This window comes from Photinus pyralis, unplaced genomic scaffold (genome assembly GCF_008802855.1).
Source record: "Photinus pyralis isolate 1611_PpyrPB1 unplaced genomic scaffold, Ppyr1.3 Ppyr1.4_LG1, whole genome shotgun sequence".
Classification (NCBI taxonomy): Eukaryota; Metazoa; Arthropoda; class Insecta; order Coleoptera; family Lampyridae; genus Photinus; species Photinus pyralis.
In genome coordinates this window covers 10,034,184-10,047,631 of record NW_022170249.1, presented here as the reverse complement: position 1 = coordinate 10,047,631, position 13,448 = coordinate 10,034,184, and the positions used below count along the sequence as shown (strand labels likewise).

At 35.2% G+C, this 13,448-nt stretch overlaps 1 protein-coding gene across 1 annotated transcript in view; it reads right to left on the bottom strand.

Annotated features, from left to right (window-relative positions):
- The window catches only part of LOC116175634 (membralin), an 80,760-nt gene that overhangs the window by 59,332 nt on the left and 7,980 nt on the right, over positions 1–13,448 (bottom strand). Inside the window, exons 4-5 of the mRNA XM_031493861.1 lie at positions 10,133–10,190; positions 4,723–4,806 (exon numbers count right to left, since the gene is read on the bottom strand). Of these exons, the coding sequence (XP_031349721.1) occupies positions 4,723–4,806; positions 10,133–10,190 (142 nt within the window). The remainder of the gene's footprint in view (positions 1–4,722; positions 4,807–10,132; positions 10,191–13,448) is intronic.

Below are 13,448 nucleotides of genomic sequence, written 5' to 3'. Positions count from 1 at the left end.
TAAGGAATAAACCTAATTATTTCCTATCATGTCTTTAATTTGCCTCTGTGCTACTTGAAAATACCTAATAAACGAATAATATTTTAACTCAAAATCGTACAATACACAACGTAAGAAGTGAGTCTATGAAAAGGTGGGTGTTATATTAGGCAGTACATTACCACACTATGTTTTCCGTCAAAAATTAACTACCTACGTGCGTGTCCTCAGAATTATTTCTGAATCTCAATCCCAATCTGGGATTTTTCCTTGTTACGGTTTTAGTCCAGAGAAAATCCAATTTCGCTAGTCTCCATATTATAATCGAAAGATGGCCTGTACATAAATAAAAATCAAAGATCGAATTGACTGTAAGCGTTTCAAACGAATGTTATTACGAGAAATAGTTTCTCTTTACTTCCGTCCCTAATGGCTTCATAAAATGTAAAAATTTAATTACAGTTACATAACCGTTTGCAGTTGTTTCAGAAATGTGTTTATTAAACTAGTCGTAAAATTAGGAAACCACTTTTATTACCAATAATCTGGAAATGAACTGTATTTTCAACAGCAACAAGTTAATACAGGAAAAGCAACTGGTAGACGTAGAGCAACAGGCGTCGAGCGATCCGGTCGATCAACAAGTAGAAACTTTTGGCGTCGACGGCGCCGCCTTGGCCTTATGCCAACTACTAGTTGCTAATTCTCTGGTCGCTTTTGAATCAGAACACTTTACGGCATATTTATTTCGCTTATATATTTCTTTTTATTTCGCGCAATAGTAAAGTGATATTTAATCTATCTCAATTTCTACAGTAATGTACTTCTAGAGGCGATTAAAGCATTCTCGGCGAAGCAATTTAAACTAGAGGATTTGATTATTAACAGTCAATGAAGCGAACATCACAGTTCAAATGAACTTCGAAACTCATTAGATTAGTAACTTAATTGAGTTAACCGCAATCTGTTGCTGCGATTACTAAATGACTAATCACCTGGCAGAAATTTTTTAAAAAGTAGCAGTGTTTCTGTACCAGAAGGTGCTAACGTTCTTCAGAATTTTACGAAAATTGTGGAAGGCCTGAACACAAAGCTTTCGCGAGCATGCGTTCTTAATCCATTCTACCATCTCCAAATATATATTTGAATCCGAGTGTCAAAAAATCTCTTATTTTACGGTCAAAGTAGAAGTTTTGTACTGGATGTTTAAATGGCGCAGATACTGCAACGTTGTCAACTAGCACAACTTTCCACATCATGGGATCAAAAAAACAAAACAACTGTTTTTTACGACTAAATATAATTACGGGACACCCTGTATATAACAATGTTTTAATTTATATAAATGAATCTGGTAGATTATTTACGAAATAAGCGTTGAATTATTGTATTTGGATTTGTCTCAATGTAACTGCGTATTATTTTCTTGTTTAAATTTGGTCGCTTTTGTAAAATGTTTATTTAGATTTGTGTATTTAATTGTAAAACGTGTTAAAATGTAGAGATCTGGTCGTTTGCGATAAAGAATCTTATCAGACGAAATTTATTTAACGTACGTGTTCTTATCGCTGTTAAGAGATACGGTATTTGGAAGAACTGCGCCTTTTTCCGGCGTAAGTGGGGACGTGCAACGCGTTCTTTCAAAGCTGGCGTTATCAAGTCCGTTGTAAGGAGTATATTTGATGGTGAAAGATGCGTTTATTTAAAGCCGGCCCGTGTGGCGCAGTTCAGTTAAAGCTGAACTGTGGTGCTAAGGGTCCCTGGTTCGAATCCGGGTTCGGGCATAGATATTTGTAAATGTATAGTGGGTTGGGTTGGTAGAGCAACCTTGGCTGAAACCCCGCCCACCCAAAAATAAAGGCAAACTAAAATAAAAAATTATATATCCATGCCCGAACCCGGATTCGAACCAGGGACCCTTCCAAAACGTTTATATATTTTTTATGTTCTTAGTTGCCTTTATTTTTGAGTGGGCGAGGTTTCAGCCAAGGCTGCTCTACCAACCCAACCCCGTATTTTTTTTAATGGGGTCATCCCGCCTTCATTTTTTATTTCTGATCCACAAAGTACATTAAAAATAAAAAGACCCGTGTGTCCTCAATTTGAAACGCTTCAGACTAAATACGTCACAAACCTACAACCAATCACGTAGAACAGAGCTGGCAACCTTACGCGAGGGTCTGACGTTTGTCACATTTGACGTTTTGAGAGGGATGTTTAACTGCATCTATCACGAAAGTGACAAGTGCCTGTGACAGATGACGCAAGTTATAAATGCCATTCTCCTGCAATATTGCCAAGTCGTTATGTCGTCTGAATGGTTCTAGGAGCTGATTGGTCGGGCTTATTACGTCACAGAGCCCGCCACAATCATATCGTTTTGAATAAACCTTTAAAACCCCACATGTTCATTATTTTTTTTGCTAATCAGCCTCTATTTTTAAATAAACTTTTACTGTCCAAAAAAATGATTTAGGTTTCAGGTACACGCTTATTAAATTAGAACTGCGGAATTCAACTATACTGTAAACCCCCATTGTTTCATGTGTTTCGGTCATTGCCAATCAAATTGTGTGCTTATTCGAATCCATTGCGCGATCCAGATAGTCTTGTTCGTGTCAATTCGCGCCCAAGATTTATTTCAGATGTGAATCAAAATTTGTGTGATAAATTTTTGGAATTTTCAGAAGTTGATCGAGGTCAACCAGTCTCTCACATTGAGAAGTGTTAAGACAGTATTACGATGAAAAGCTCTGTAAATCCCTTTATTTAAATGTAAATTAGTTTTGTTGGTAGAATTATTTCATAGTTCGTTATTATGCCGTTAGAGGTCACCCGAATGTAATTTTCTTTATTTTGTCCTCTCCTCTTGATCTTCTTTTCGTTCTGCGTGCGCACTACTACAAAATTGATTCTTGCTTCGATCGTTACTGTAAAGAGTTAACGCGCCATTTGATTTTTACTCAACCTTTTTGCATACCCGTTTAAGGATTTTATCTGACCGGAGGATTTCTTGTGTTTAACACTATTGCTTAATTGAAATGCTTTTAGTGGATATACTTTACCAGCCTTACGATCTGCGCCATCCGTGATTGTCCCAGTGGCCTACCTACAAATTATTTACATTTGGAGACGTATTTGTTCCTGAATTTTAACTGGAAGTATTGCAAACCTTTTGGAGATTATTGCTGTTGTAAATTGCTACGTACCCTTTTGCCGTTACGAAAGATACATCTTCCGAGATTTCGATTTTGTCTACGTTAATTTGTTGTTGCGAAGATTCATTCGTTTCATATTAGTCTGTTTACCGATATTTAGTTAATTGCTTTTGAATAGTAAGTTTAATTATTTAAATGAAATTTTTATTTTATCTTTACCCGCTTGTAAACGACAGCTCGTTGTCGAGTAAGAATTTTGCTATTGTTTAGTTAACGTAAATTGAGTTATGGTTTCCTCATTAAGTGTTAATTGCAGTTTGTAGTATTCGAGCACCCGAGTGTCAAACGTCAGACATTGCTATCGCTATATTTAAGTACCGCGCTCCTTATTATAAAGACCAGAACTAAGGATCTCTTAGTCTTCCTTATTTTTCCTTCAGGTAAATATTATCTCTTCTCTTTTGAAATTTACTAAAGACTAAGTGGGGCCTATCCGGTTTTGCTACATTTCTTTTTTCTTCGTTTTGGCTGGTGTAGGAGAACCCCTTAATCACCCCGACCCATCTCTACTTTGCCTGAGGTTACCATGTGCTTATCTAAAGGTAATTTTGTTGTGTTTACTCAAAGTGAACGTAATAGGTAGAGAATGGTCAAGTGACTAACTGATTAAATTTTGGTTCAGAATAGCTCGACCCTCCGTTAACAAAACCCGCCATTGGAATAATTGCTATCTAGCAGCTTCCACTTCTGAAGTTTAATGGTTTAGAATGCTTAGTCTTAAAAAAAATGAGTTTAACGTGAAAATGACATTTTCAAAATATCTCAAGAGATGTCCTTTTTTGTTTTTGACCGAAAATTATGTTTCTGCAGACCAAAAATTAAGTGAGATATGGCCGTTCAAGTTATGCATTTGCATGCGAAAAATGCCTTCACCTATCCCTTTTAGCTCAAATCGAGGCTCAAATATTAAAATATCACCTTAAAATGTCATCAATTATCTTTTTTGTCGTTATACATTTCCCATTATCTAAACTAACAGACTGCTGGATCAATAGTTCGATCATTTGTGTATTTCGAGACCGCCAGAATTGTATAAAATTAAACACGAACATTTTCACACATTTTGAAAAATGGTTCACAGCAAATGTATTTGATCGCCTTCAAAATCCAGACTAGCAACAAACTTTTTGAGCTCCCTTAGAAACATATTACCTAATATAGAATTTGTATAATAGTTTTTTTTTCGGGGATATCACTCTCAATATGTTTATTTTCTGTATGGAATTCTTAATGACAGTTCATACATAAACGTATGATCATTTCTCTTATATATTGGATCTATCACTCACGCAGATACATTTTTATTCATATAATATGGTTATTATATAATATTTTTTGTATTTAGAATTTGTATATATTCTTTCAACAAGTATAATATATTTCAAATACCCAAAATACTTACTTAGCTCTTGTCTATGGTGCGATTTTACGAAACACCTTCACATGATGACAAGTTTCGCTACTAATTGCAAAATCGGATTGAACCAACTAGATAATTGTAAATTATTCATAAACTAGTACTTACCGACTAATGCCAAAATGACTGTAAGCAGAGGCGCAGCGGGAAACGTGACGGTGACGTTAAATTCAAGCATTTGAAGTAAATCAACTGAAAAAGAAAAGAAAGAAATTATTAAACAAATAATAGGACCAAGTAATCCGGCATTGCGAGTATTGATCTGATAGTCGATAACGACAAATACGTTTGAACTTATACTAAAGTGGTTGTCCGACAGGGAGCATGACGTTGCCAAAAGCTGCTGGTCACATTTTATGTAAAATACTTCCACAAAGAGGATCAACTGAGCAGTTTGTTTGCTGGACTGTGGTCTTCCGGCCCGAGGGGATAGGTCCCTAGGGAATTCGTAGTCACAGACACCGCTACAGCGACCGATTTAAGCTTTCGACATAAAGACATAAATACACGACTACGGCGGGATATGAAATATAAAACCGACAAAGTACAAAAACGAAATAGTAAATGTCGCAAACTCTTGTCGCCTTGCAATCAGTTTTAATGAAATGTCGCCGTCTTAGCGGCCATATTGATTAGCCGGTAATTTTTCGTCTCTTTTAGAATCGCGCACTACAGCGACTCTTCTCGCTCCCTTCATCAATCTTGCTCTAATAATTTATGCATACCCAGCACGGACGCTTGTAAACTTTTATCATTACCGAAGTACACTCAAAACACGAACTCTTTTCTAATTACGAAAAAATTCATTTTGCACGGTGATTAGTTTCGTCTAAAATTTGACGGACGCTGCCAGTAAACTTGCAACAAGCTGTATTCTTAATTGAATAAAAAAGTTGCGAAACAATTTTTTTTCTTGCGAAAGGATCGCCCAAAAATTAATTTTAATTTAAAACTATATTCCTTGCTGCTTGACAAATTTGCTAGGTACCTACTTTAAATAAACCCCTGTTAACAGTACTTTCTTTTTTAATTTCTGACATTTAATTCTATATGCTACTTTTAACTAGAAGTTTGTCCTAGTTTTTTTACTTCTAACTGAAAGTTTGCAGTAGTTGCTACTTTTAATGGGCACTTTATCTGCTTTTACTTTTAAACAACGATAAGGCTACTTTTAATTAGATTTATCCTACTTGTTACTATTTACCAGCAATCAAGCTTTTTTGCTGCATTTAACTACAAGTTGGTGTTAAATGCAATTTGTCAATTTGTAAGACTTGCAAATGTAGCAAAAAAGCTCAATTCGGTGCTAACTAGCATTCACTATTTTTAATTTCAAATTTGCCCTAATCGCCATTTTTAAGTAGCCATTTACGCTTATTTCCCACATTTCACTGCAAGTGGGTGCCAATTGACAGTTGCTACCAGTACTAACTTGCAGTCAAAGGTAGAAAACAGGGCCCGTTAAAAACAGCGAAATTGAACCTTGGTTTTCAAATGCATTTTATCGTGGAAACTCGTGGAAAAAATTATCACAAACCTTCTATAGTACGTAAACGGAGCATTTCCAATTCGGATAAAGCTACATATTAACAAAACAAGTGATATAAAAACAAAATAATTTTTCTAAATAGAAACGTTACTTTTTTCTGCAATATTCTTAAAGGGCTTGGAATTCTCTTTAAAATGATATCAAATACCACACAATCGCGTAGGTGTGGAAATTTAAACAAAAACAAAAGAGCGTTTTTCACTTTTTTTATTTAATGAACAATATAATTTATAAGAACCACAATGCAACAAACAATAATGACACAGATGATGAAAGATCTTCAGGGTTTTAGTTAGATGTAATGATAATACATAGGAAGCAAGTGCAATGTATTTAAATTTGTAATTTAATTTATAATAGTTATTTCTGTAACTGCTTTTCATTTGTTTTCTTCGTTTCCTGTTGTAGATTTTATGTTTTTGCTTAAATTCCACAGCTACTGCGATACGTTCTAAATACATTACGGTAGCTTTAATTTGGAAGGTAATTATCATCAAGAAAATTTCAAGCACTTTAAGCATATTACAGAAAAAAGTTACCGCCTATTTAAAAAAATTAAGTTGTTTTCTGACGCTCTTTTGTTTTTTATCACTTGTTTTTTTGAATATGTAGCTTTACCAGAACATGAAAGTAGAGTACCTATTTTTGTTTCTTACAGTTTTTTCTCCAATAGTAATAGAAATATACGCTTGGACACGCAAAATCAATCACACTGTATAGGCTGCTTCACGCAAATCGTTACCTAAAAGTGTTCAGGCTCTCATTAATAATTTAAATTTGAAAATTTGCAACTGGCCTAGTTTATCATGATCTTTATAAAGAAAATGCTATGATCGTTTCACTTCCGGCTGTACTGGATGTAGCTAGCAACTTTCTTATTTTAAATAGACCACCTTGTATTTTATTGCATTTTCAAAAGCTACATAAAAATCTACGTCGTTTGATCCAACATTTCCCTATACTCAGCATCAACAGTTTTCAAATTATTCAAGATTCTTCCAAATTTTTACGTTTGACTGCTTTTCTCTTGGGCCCTGTACCTATGACTCTGTTGACTTAAAAAAATCAACAATACTGACTTGATGCTCCATGAGAATGACTTAAATTTTGATCGGCCTTCTACAGGGTGTTTTTAAACTAATGGTCAAACCGCAAAAAGTTGATTTTTCCAATTCTTAGCTTTTTGCACTTTCAAATGTCGAAAAAATTCTACATCGATCGTTTCTCATGGGTAGAATGAGCTTCAAATTGAAACCAATAGTTTTCAACAGGTAATGTAATATTTAGATACTGTTTTTACTTATTATGAGTAGCATCATTTAATAAAATACATTCTTACCATTAAAATTGTCAATAAAAAGCTATTGTAAAGCACTGTAACAGTTTTAAAATAATATTAACATTTCTGTCCATATTTCAATTTCCACCTGTATATTTTCTAAATTTTCTCGTCATTGAATGCGACCAATTTCTAGCTACTTTTCCATTTCTGTGTTTGCCTCTCCAATTTAACTTGTCTTCTTGTCGTTAGAGGGCATTTAGCTTGTTTTGCTTTTTTTATGTTAACAATTAAATTACCTTATATGGTCATGTATCAATATCAAATACTATCCGTAGCTTTGGCTTGGGTAAAAATTTCGAAACCTGTGGCGTCTTCCAGCAACCTGCAATAGAATCGGTCGTGCTAAATTCCCGAATTTGACTACTTGATATATTTTCCAATGGTCGAATTGATTTAATACTTAGCGGAAGCATCTTTAACCAATCGATTACCCGTTGTGCCGACAATTTGTTTTTGGACGTTCGGTTACAATTTTTTCCGAAATGGACTTTTATTACGGAACACTCAAGCATTCCAAATCGGGAACAAATACCGACCATATAGTAAATTTTGAAGACATTTGGGACGTATCCAGTTCTTTTCATTTGTGTACTCTCTGAATAAGAGGTTAGCATTATTGGGGGTTATAACGTAGTCGTAACTAGGTTACTTTTTAGAGTCTTTGCAAGGGGGTTTATATTCAGCTGAATCCGGGGAAATAATCGGCCTACTGCAGATGAGTGTGCTGTAAAACATCCCGCTGAATCATTAAGATCTTAAAGGGCAGCCGAACGTAGATCGTGAGAGAAATATACCTGGAGCACAAGCTTTGTTACCTCCTTAGGAGTTATTTTTGGTTACACCAGGAACCTTTGGAATTGCCGACACCATTTATCGTTAGCAGTAACGTACCTTTCACTTTTTTTCTTTTGTTAAGACCTAAATATCTATGAACAGTTTATTTGACCCACATATGTAAGTGGAAATTTTTACGTATAATTAGTATGCTTGATCTTTAGGACTGTTTAACTATCAATAAGAATTACTCTAGAGAAGTAATCACTTGTAAGGTAAAGAGCTCGTTACTACGATTAACTTCAACACTTCAAGCTACCGATTATAGTACATCATTTCAATTTTAATTTCTATTAATTATACTTGTCGTTGCTTAGCGGTACGAGATGTCACATAACTTCAGGGGTTGTTGGTGGGTTAATTTTTGTGTTAATAGTTCATGGGAAGATTTCATTTTTTTTTGTATCTTGCATACTCTTTGCTTAATAAACAATAATTTTTCTTGTGGATCAATTGTTGATTCTTTTTACTCTGAAGCTACCTTTCCTAATTCCGGTGGCTGCAGATAAAATTGGTAGCGGAATTAGGTGGCGCCCGAAAGACTTGAATCGAAGCACCAGTAAGTATTAGTGGTGGAGATTTACTTGGAACCTTTTATGATGTTGTCAAAGTTTTTAATTCACTTACCTACTACCCTGAGTAAGAGTATATCTCTCTACGCTGTTAACTATTTGGCTAACAGAGCTAGCTGGCCGATCAGCGGCGTGTGTTGATTTTAAATTGCACATGGTATTTTATAGTGCCCTGCATTCTAAGCTTGCGCGTTATAGCACCTTCCGTTGTGTTACGATGTTATAACAAATATTTCTCCCAATAATTGATGTTTGATCAGGGTCACAGATTTAAGAAAATGTTTAGATGGCAAAAAAATATTTTGTTTGGCACATTCTTCTATATTCTATTCGTCTAAATTGTAGGACAAAAGTCCCATAAGTCTCGTAAGGTGTCAAATGAAAAATTATTGTCAAACGGTCCTCTAAAAGTTATATAAGGATCTTACGTATACGCAACGGAGTGAAAAAATTAATTATCAAACTTAACTTGAGCTTATTTTTCAAAAGTTCTTCAGATTTGATGATCAATTGAAAACGATTGTTTTTATAGTCATAGTATTTGCGTGTCCTATCAAAGGTGCACATTTTTGTGATCCGGTAACCGATGTGAAGGGCGACTATAATAAAGCCAATTTAAAATATTTTTTTTGCATGCACCTATGGAACCTTGAGTCAAAATAGCGTCCTGTGATCACCAGCCCCTACGGTTAAGCAACACAGCTTACAGTAGGACCGAGATCGAGTAATAAGACGTGCACTGTATACAGCGAGAGCTAGCTAAAAAAAATAAACCCCTGGCTTCCAAATAATGATGGTCTAGGTAAATTCAACTGAAACTGAAAAACCCTTCTTTTAACCGTCCATTTAAAACTATCTGATTTAAACGTACAGCGCGTCTAAAATACGGATGACTAGTTAAAATATTTGTATAATTATTCGCGTGCAAACTAAACTACCCCTTTACTTATCAGCGCGAACTATTTGTAAACCAAATTAACCACTAAACTAATGATGATTAATGCAAAGGGAGAAAGTAGTGTATAAAAAAGAGATTTCGATTCGATTCCGGAATAATTCGCGCTGATAGAAAATAGAAAAATCGAAAGATAGGGGTAGTAGATTCGGGCCATAAGGGGCAGTGGGAAAGAACTTCCCACAAGCGTGGGCGGCGGGCGGATTGACGGATACTGCGGTGATCTCCGGGGGAACGCGTGTGCCGATATAAATCAAAGGACTCACCGATGAACACGAATATCTGGTGATGCGAGTAGCGTAGCAGCATGGACACGGACACCGTCTGAAAAAAAAAAACAAATCATACAGATCAAAAACAAATCCAGCAGAAGCATTGCGGAAACGAAAATACGATTCAACCGCCAAGTTGCATTTGTTTGCTTAGCGAATAGACGTGAGAGAGCAACAGTTTTATTATAAAATGTAATTCTGTCAGACGGTTGTACACGCAACAATTTATATGTCGTTGCACGTTAAAACACAAGTCGACATTTTTTCCAGATTATCCCCAAAGATTTTTCGTCAAGCACAAAGCTGTTGAAAACACGTCCGTCTTTTTTTGCATAAAATTAAACATTACAAAAAGAATGCATGTCGTGTTTTTCGCCTGAAATTATATTACCAGAGCTTCGTATTTATGCCTGCACACAATTTCAGAATGGCGAACATGAATTTCTCATCATTCAGCTCGTTAAAAGTTTTTATTAATAATATTGATTTACCTTTGGTCCTATCAAAAGCTCACATTACCAATTTACTTGTTTAAACACAAGTGAATTGAACAATAAAACGCTATACTCCTTTGTCCGAAAACTTTTCAGAAATAAATGGAACAAAACGAAATTATATCACTTTACATCTATAACGTACCTATTACCTACACTATAGCATATTTATACAAAAAAACATCTACAAGAAAAGCTTGTATTATTAGCACGAAATTAATCAAAAAATGTGCTCTTCCCATGCTAAGAGAAAAAAGAACGTCAACTGTTAATCTTTTATGGCTAATGTCCTGTAATTTAACTTCAATACTTAGGGTTTCTAATTTGCTTTCTGGAAAAAGATTACCATAAAATGTTGGACATTTTTGTGGCCCCACGTTGCGCGCCAAATAAATAATGCTATGTGCAATGGTATGATTAAAAAATCTGACACAGAAAAATAAAATTCTACCATGATCTCGAATTGCCACATAATAAATTGATAAAAAGAACATCGTTGTTCTCCGGCAACAATCGAAATTCCGCACCGTCACCCGAACTTATCGACACCTGCGTTACTTATCTCGCACGTAGCATTATTTATTCCAAAACCAATTAAACTTTTTACGATTAAATGTTCCCTTATTTATGCGTTTTAAATTTATCATAAAAACTAAATGCAAAAAATAGATTTAAATGAATTAAACAATTAACGACTAACTTTACAATAAGAAACTAACATTAAAAATGGCACATCAACATATTTTCCCATTCTCTTGGAATCTGAACAAACTTGAACTAAAAAGTTGACTTTATATCTATTCAATTTTCTTCAATCAAATGTAATTTATGATGATTTTACAGGAATGGAATAACTGTACCTCATATAAGAGGTCTCTTTTGAAGGTGACGATGTTGACACAAAATTAGATTGAATAGGACCCTGACGCAGGAAAAATATACAACAGAACTTTTTCGGTTAAGCAATGACGCAAATGTTAACTAGGGGTAGTTCTTTAACGGTGAACCCTGGCGTTTAAGAGTTACCGGCATGCCACAAATTTATTAACACAACACGGTTTGGTGTAGGTAAACCAGTTTTACGAAACTTTTTTATATAATTTTTTTTACATTTTTATTTATCCCTCCCTCGTTCTGGAACCTCAACAGGCTTGCGCCCAATTACAGTGACCCCGCATAATGCTTTTTTAGACTATGTAACAATTTTACACTTTAAATTTTCTTACTATTTTTCTCTACACTGCGACGACTATAATTACAATTACGAAGACGAACTTCGATCTCCTCTTTTGTTTCACGGGCAGGAAGTATCTACTTTGAATTTTTAACAGTAGCTCTTTGCGGTGATAAAAATATACTGGCGCGCTGAATTAGTTCGGCCTTGATTGTAACTACGGCTCTTTATACGACAGAAACATGATTACACAACAATCACGTTTTTTTCATTCTTTCTAAGTGCACGATAATCTCCTTTTTTGGGGTGTAAGTTCGAAAACAAATACGTTTAAATAATTCACTTAGAGTTGACGTTTTTAACCATAAAACTTTATCGCAGTAACCGAATTTCATCTAAAGCAACGATTTCATTCGCTGCTTGACGTTTATTTTGCCACCAGGTTCTTCTTTGACACTACCAACGAACATTAAACTCACTTTGACACAATAACCCCTTACTTTTCACCTTTACTTGAAAGGGGGGGTCCCTCCCCCCCAGTAAACGAAGATCTATGACAGTTTAAAGAAATACACATTGAATCTTTCCTTTCTTCTTGGGGGCCAGCGGTTCACGGCGACTAACATGTCCATTATCAGCGCACCAAGTATGTTAACTTAAAACTTAATCAAAGGCAAACCGCGTGTAAAGAACTCCGTACATAGATGACCGCTACAAGTTAGCATATTTTAGGATTTCAGCTCCGTTAATTAAGTATTAACAAGTTTCCCAATGTTAAACGAAAGCATTAGAGCTGCAGTGTACATCATTCAATTTTACGATTGACCCGAAATTCCAGATAACAATGGGCATTACTGGACTATCGAATTGGGCAATTTTAATCCGGTCATTTAGTTAAATATAATTAACAGTAACTAACTAAATGAGTTGCAGTAAATCTCATCCGATTAAGTTGTGGGGGGTCTTACTAAAAGCGCGCTTAATTGAGCTAAATTTTATGACCATTTACAAACCTCCGAGACCGTTCCGAAACGGCCTACCTTGGCCAGAAGTAAGGCTTTAAACTTCTGGTGGCGCTCGCGTCCGTCCGTCCGTGGTTCGAATCCGGGTTCGAGCATGGATATTTGTATAGTGGGTCAGGTTGGTAGAGCAGCCCACTCACAAATAAAGCCAAAGATAAATAAATTAATTAATTGGTTCATTGTTTCATGAATTTAATGATGTTTTTACCATTATATCAAAGCTGTTTGCGTCCGTACAGTAGAAGGTGGTCTAAATTCACCATTAGGATCTCCGCAACAATGAGAGATACAGTGTAGGTTAAATGGGGGCAAATTTGCCCCTTTTTGTGGCTAAAAAAAGCGCTTTCAAGATTTTTGAAAATTCTTCGAAAATAACAGATATCGCCGAAAGACTGAAAATGTCAAATTTTGTTTTCATTTTCCCAAGCTTAAAGGGTCGGAAATAGACGGTTTTTGAAAAAAGAGAACTTAATATCCTACCTTTTTCGATTAAAATACGAGTATAAAGGGTGCTCCATTTAAAAAAATGGAGTCAGATTCGGTAACTTTGTTACCCGACCCCGTATACTTATTTTGAAAACAACAATAATCACCACGTTTGTAATAAACATTTTTATGAA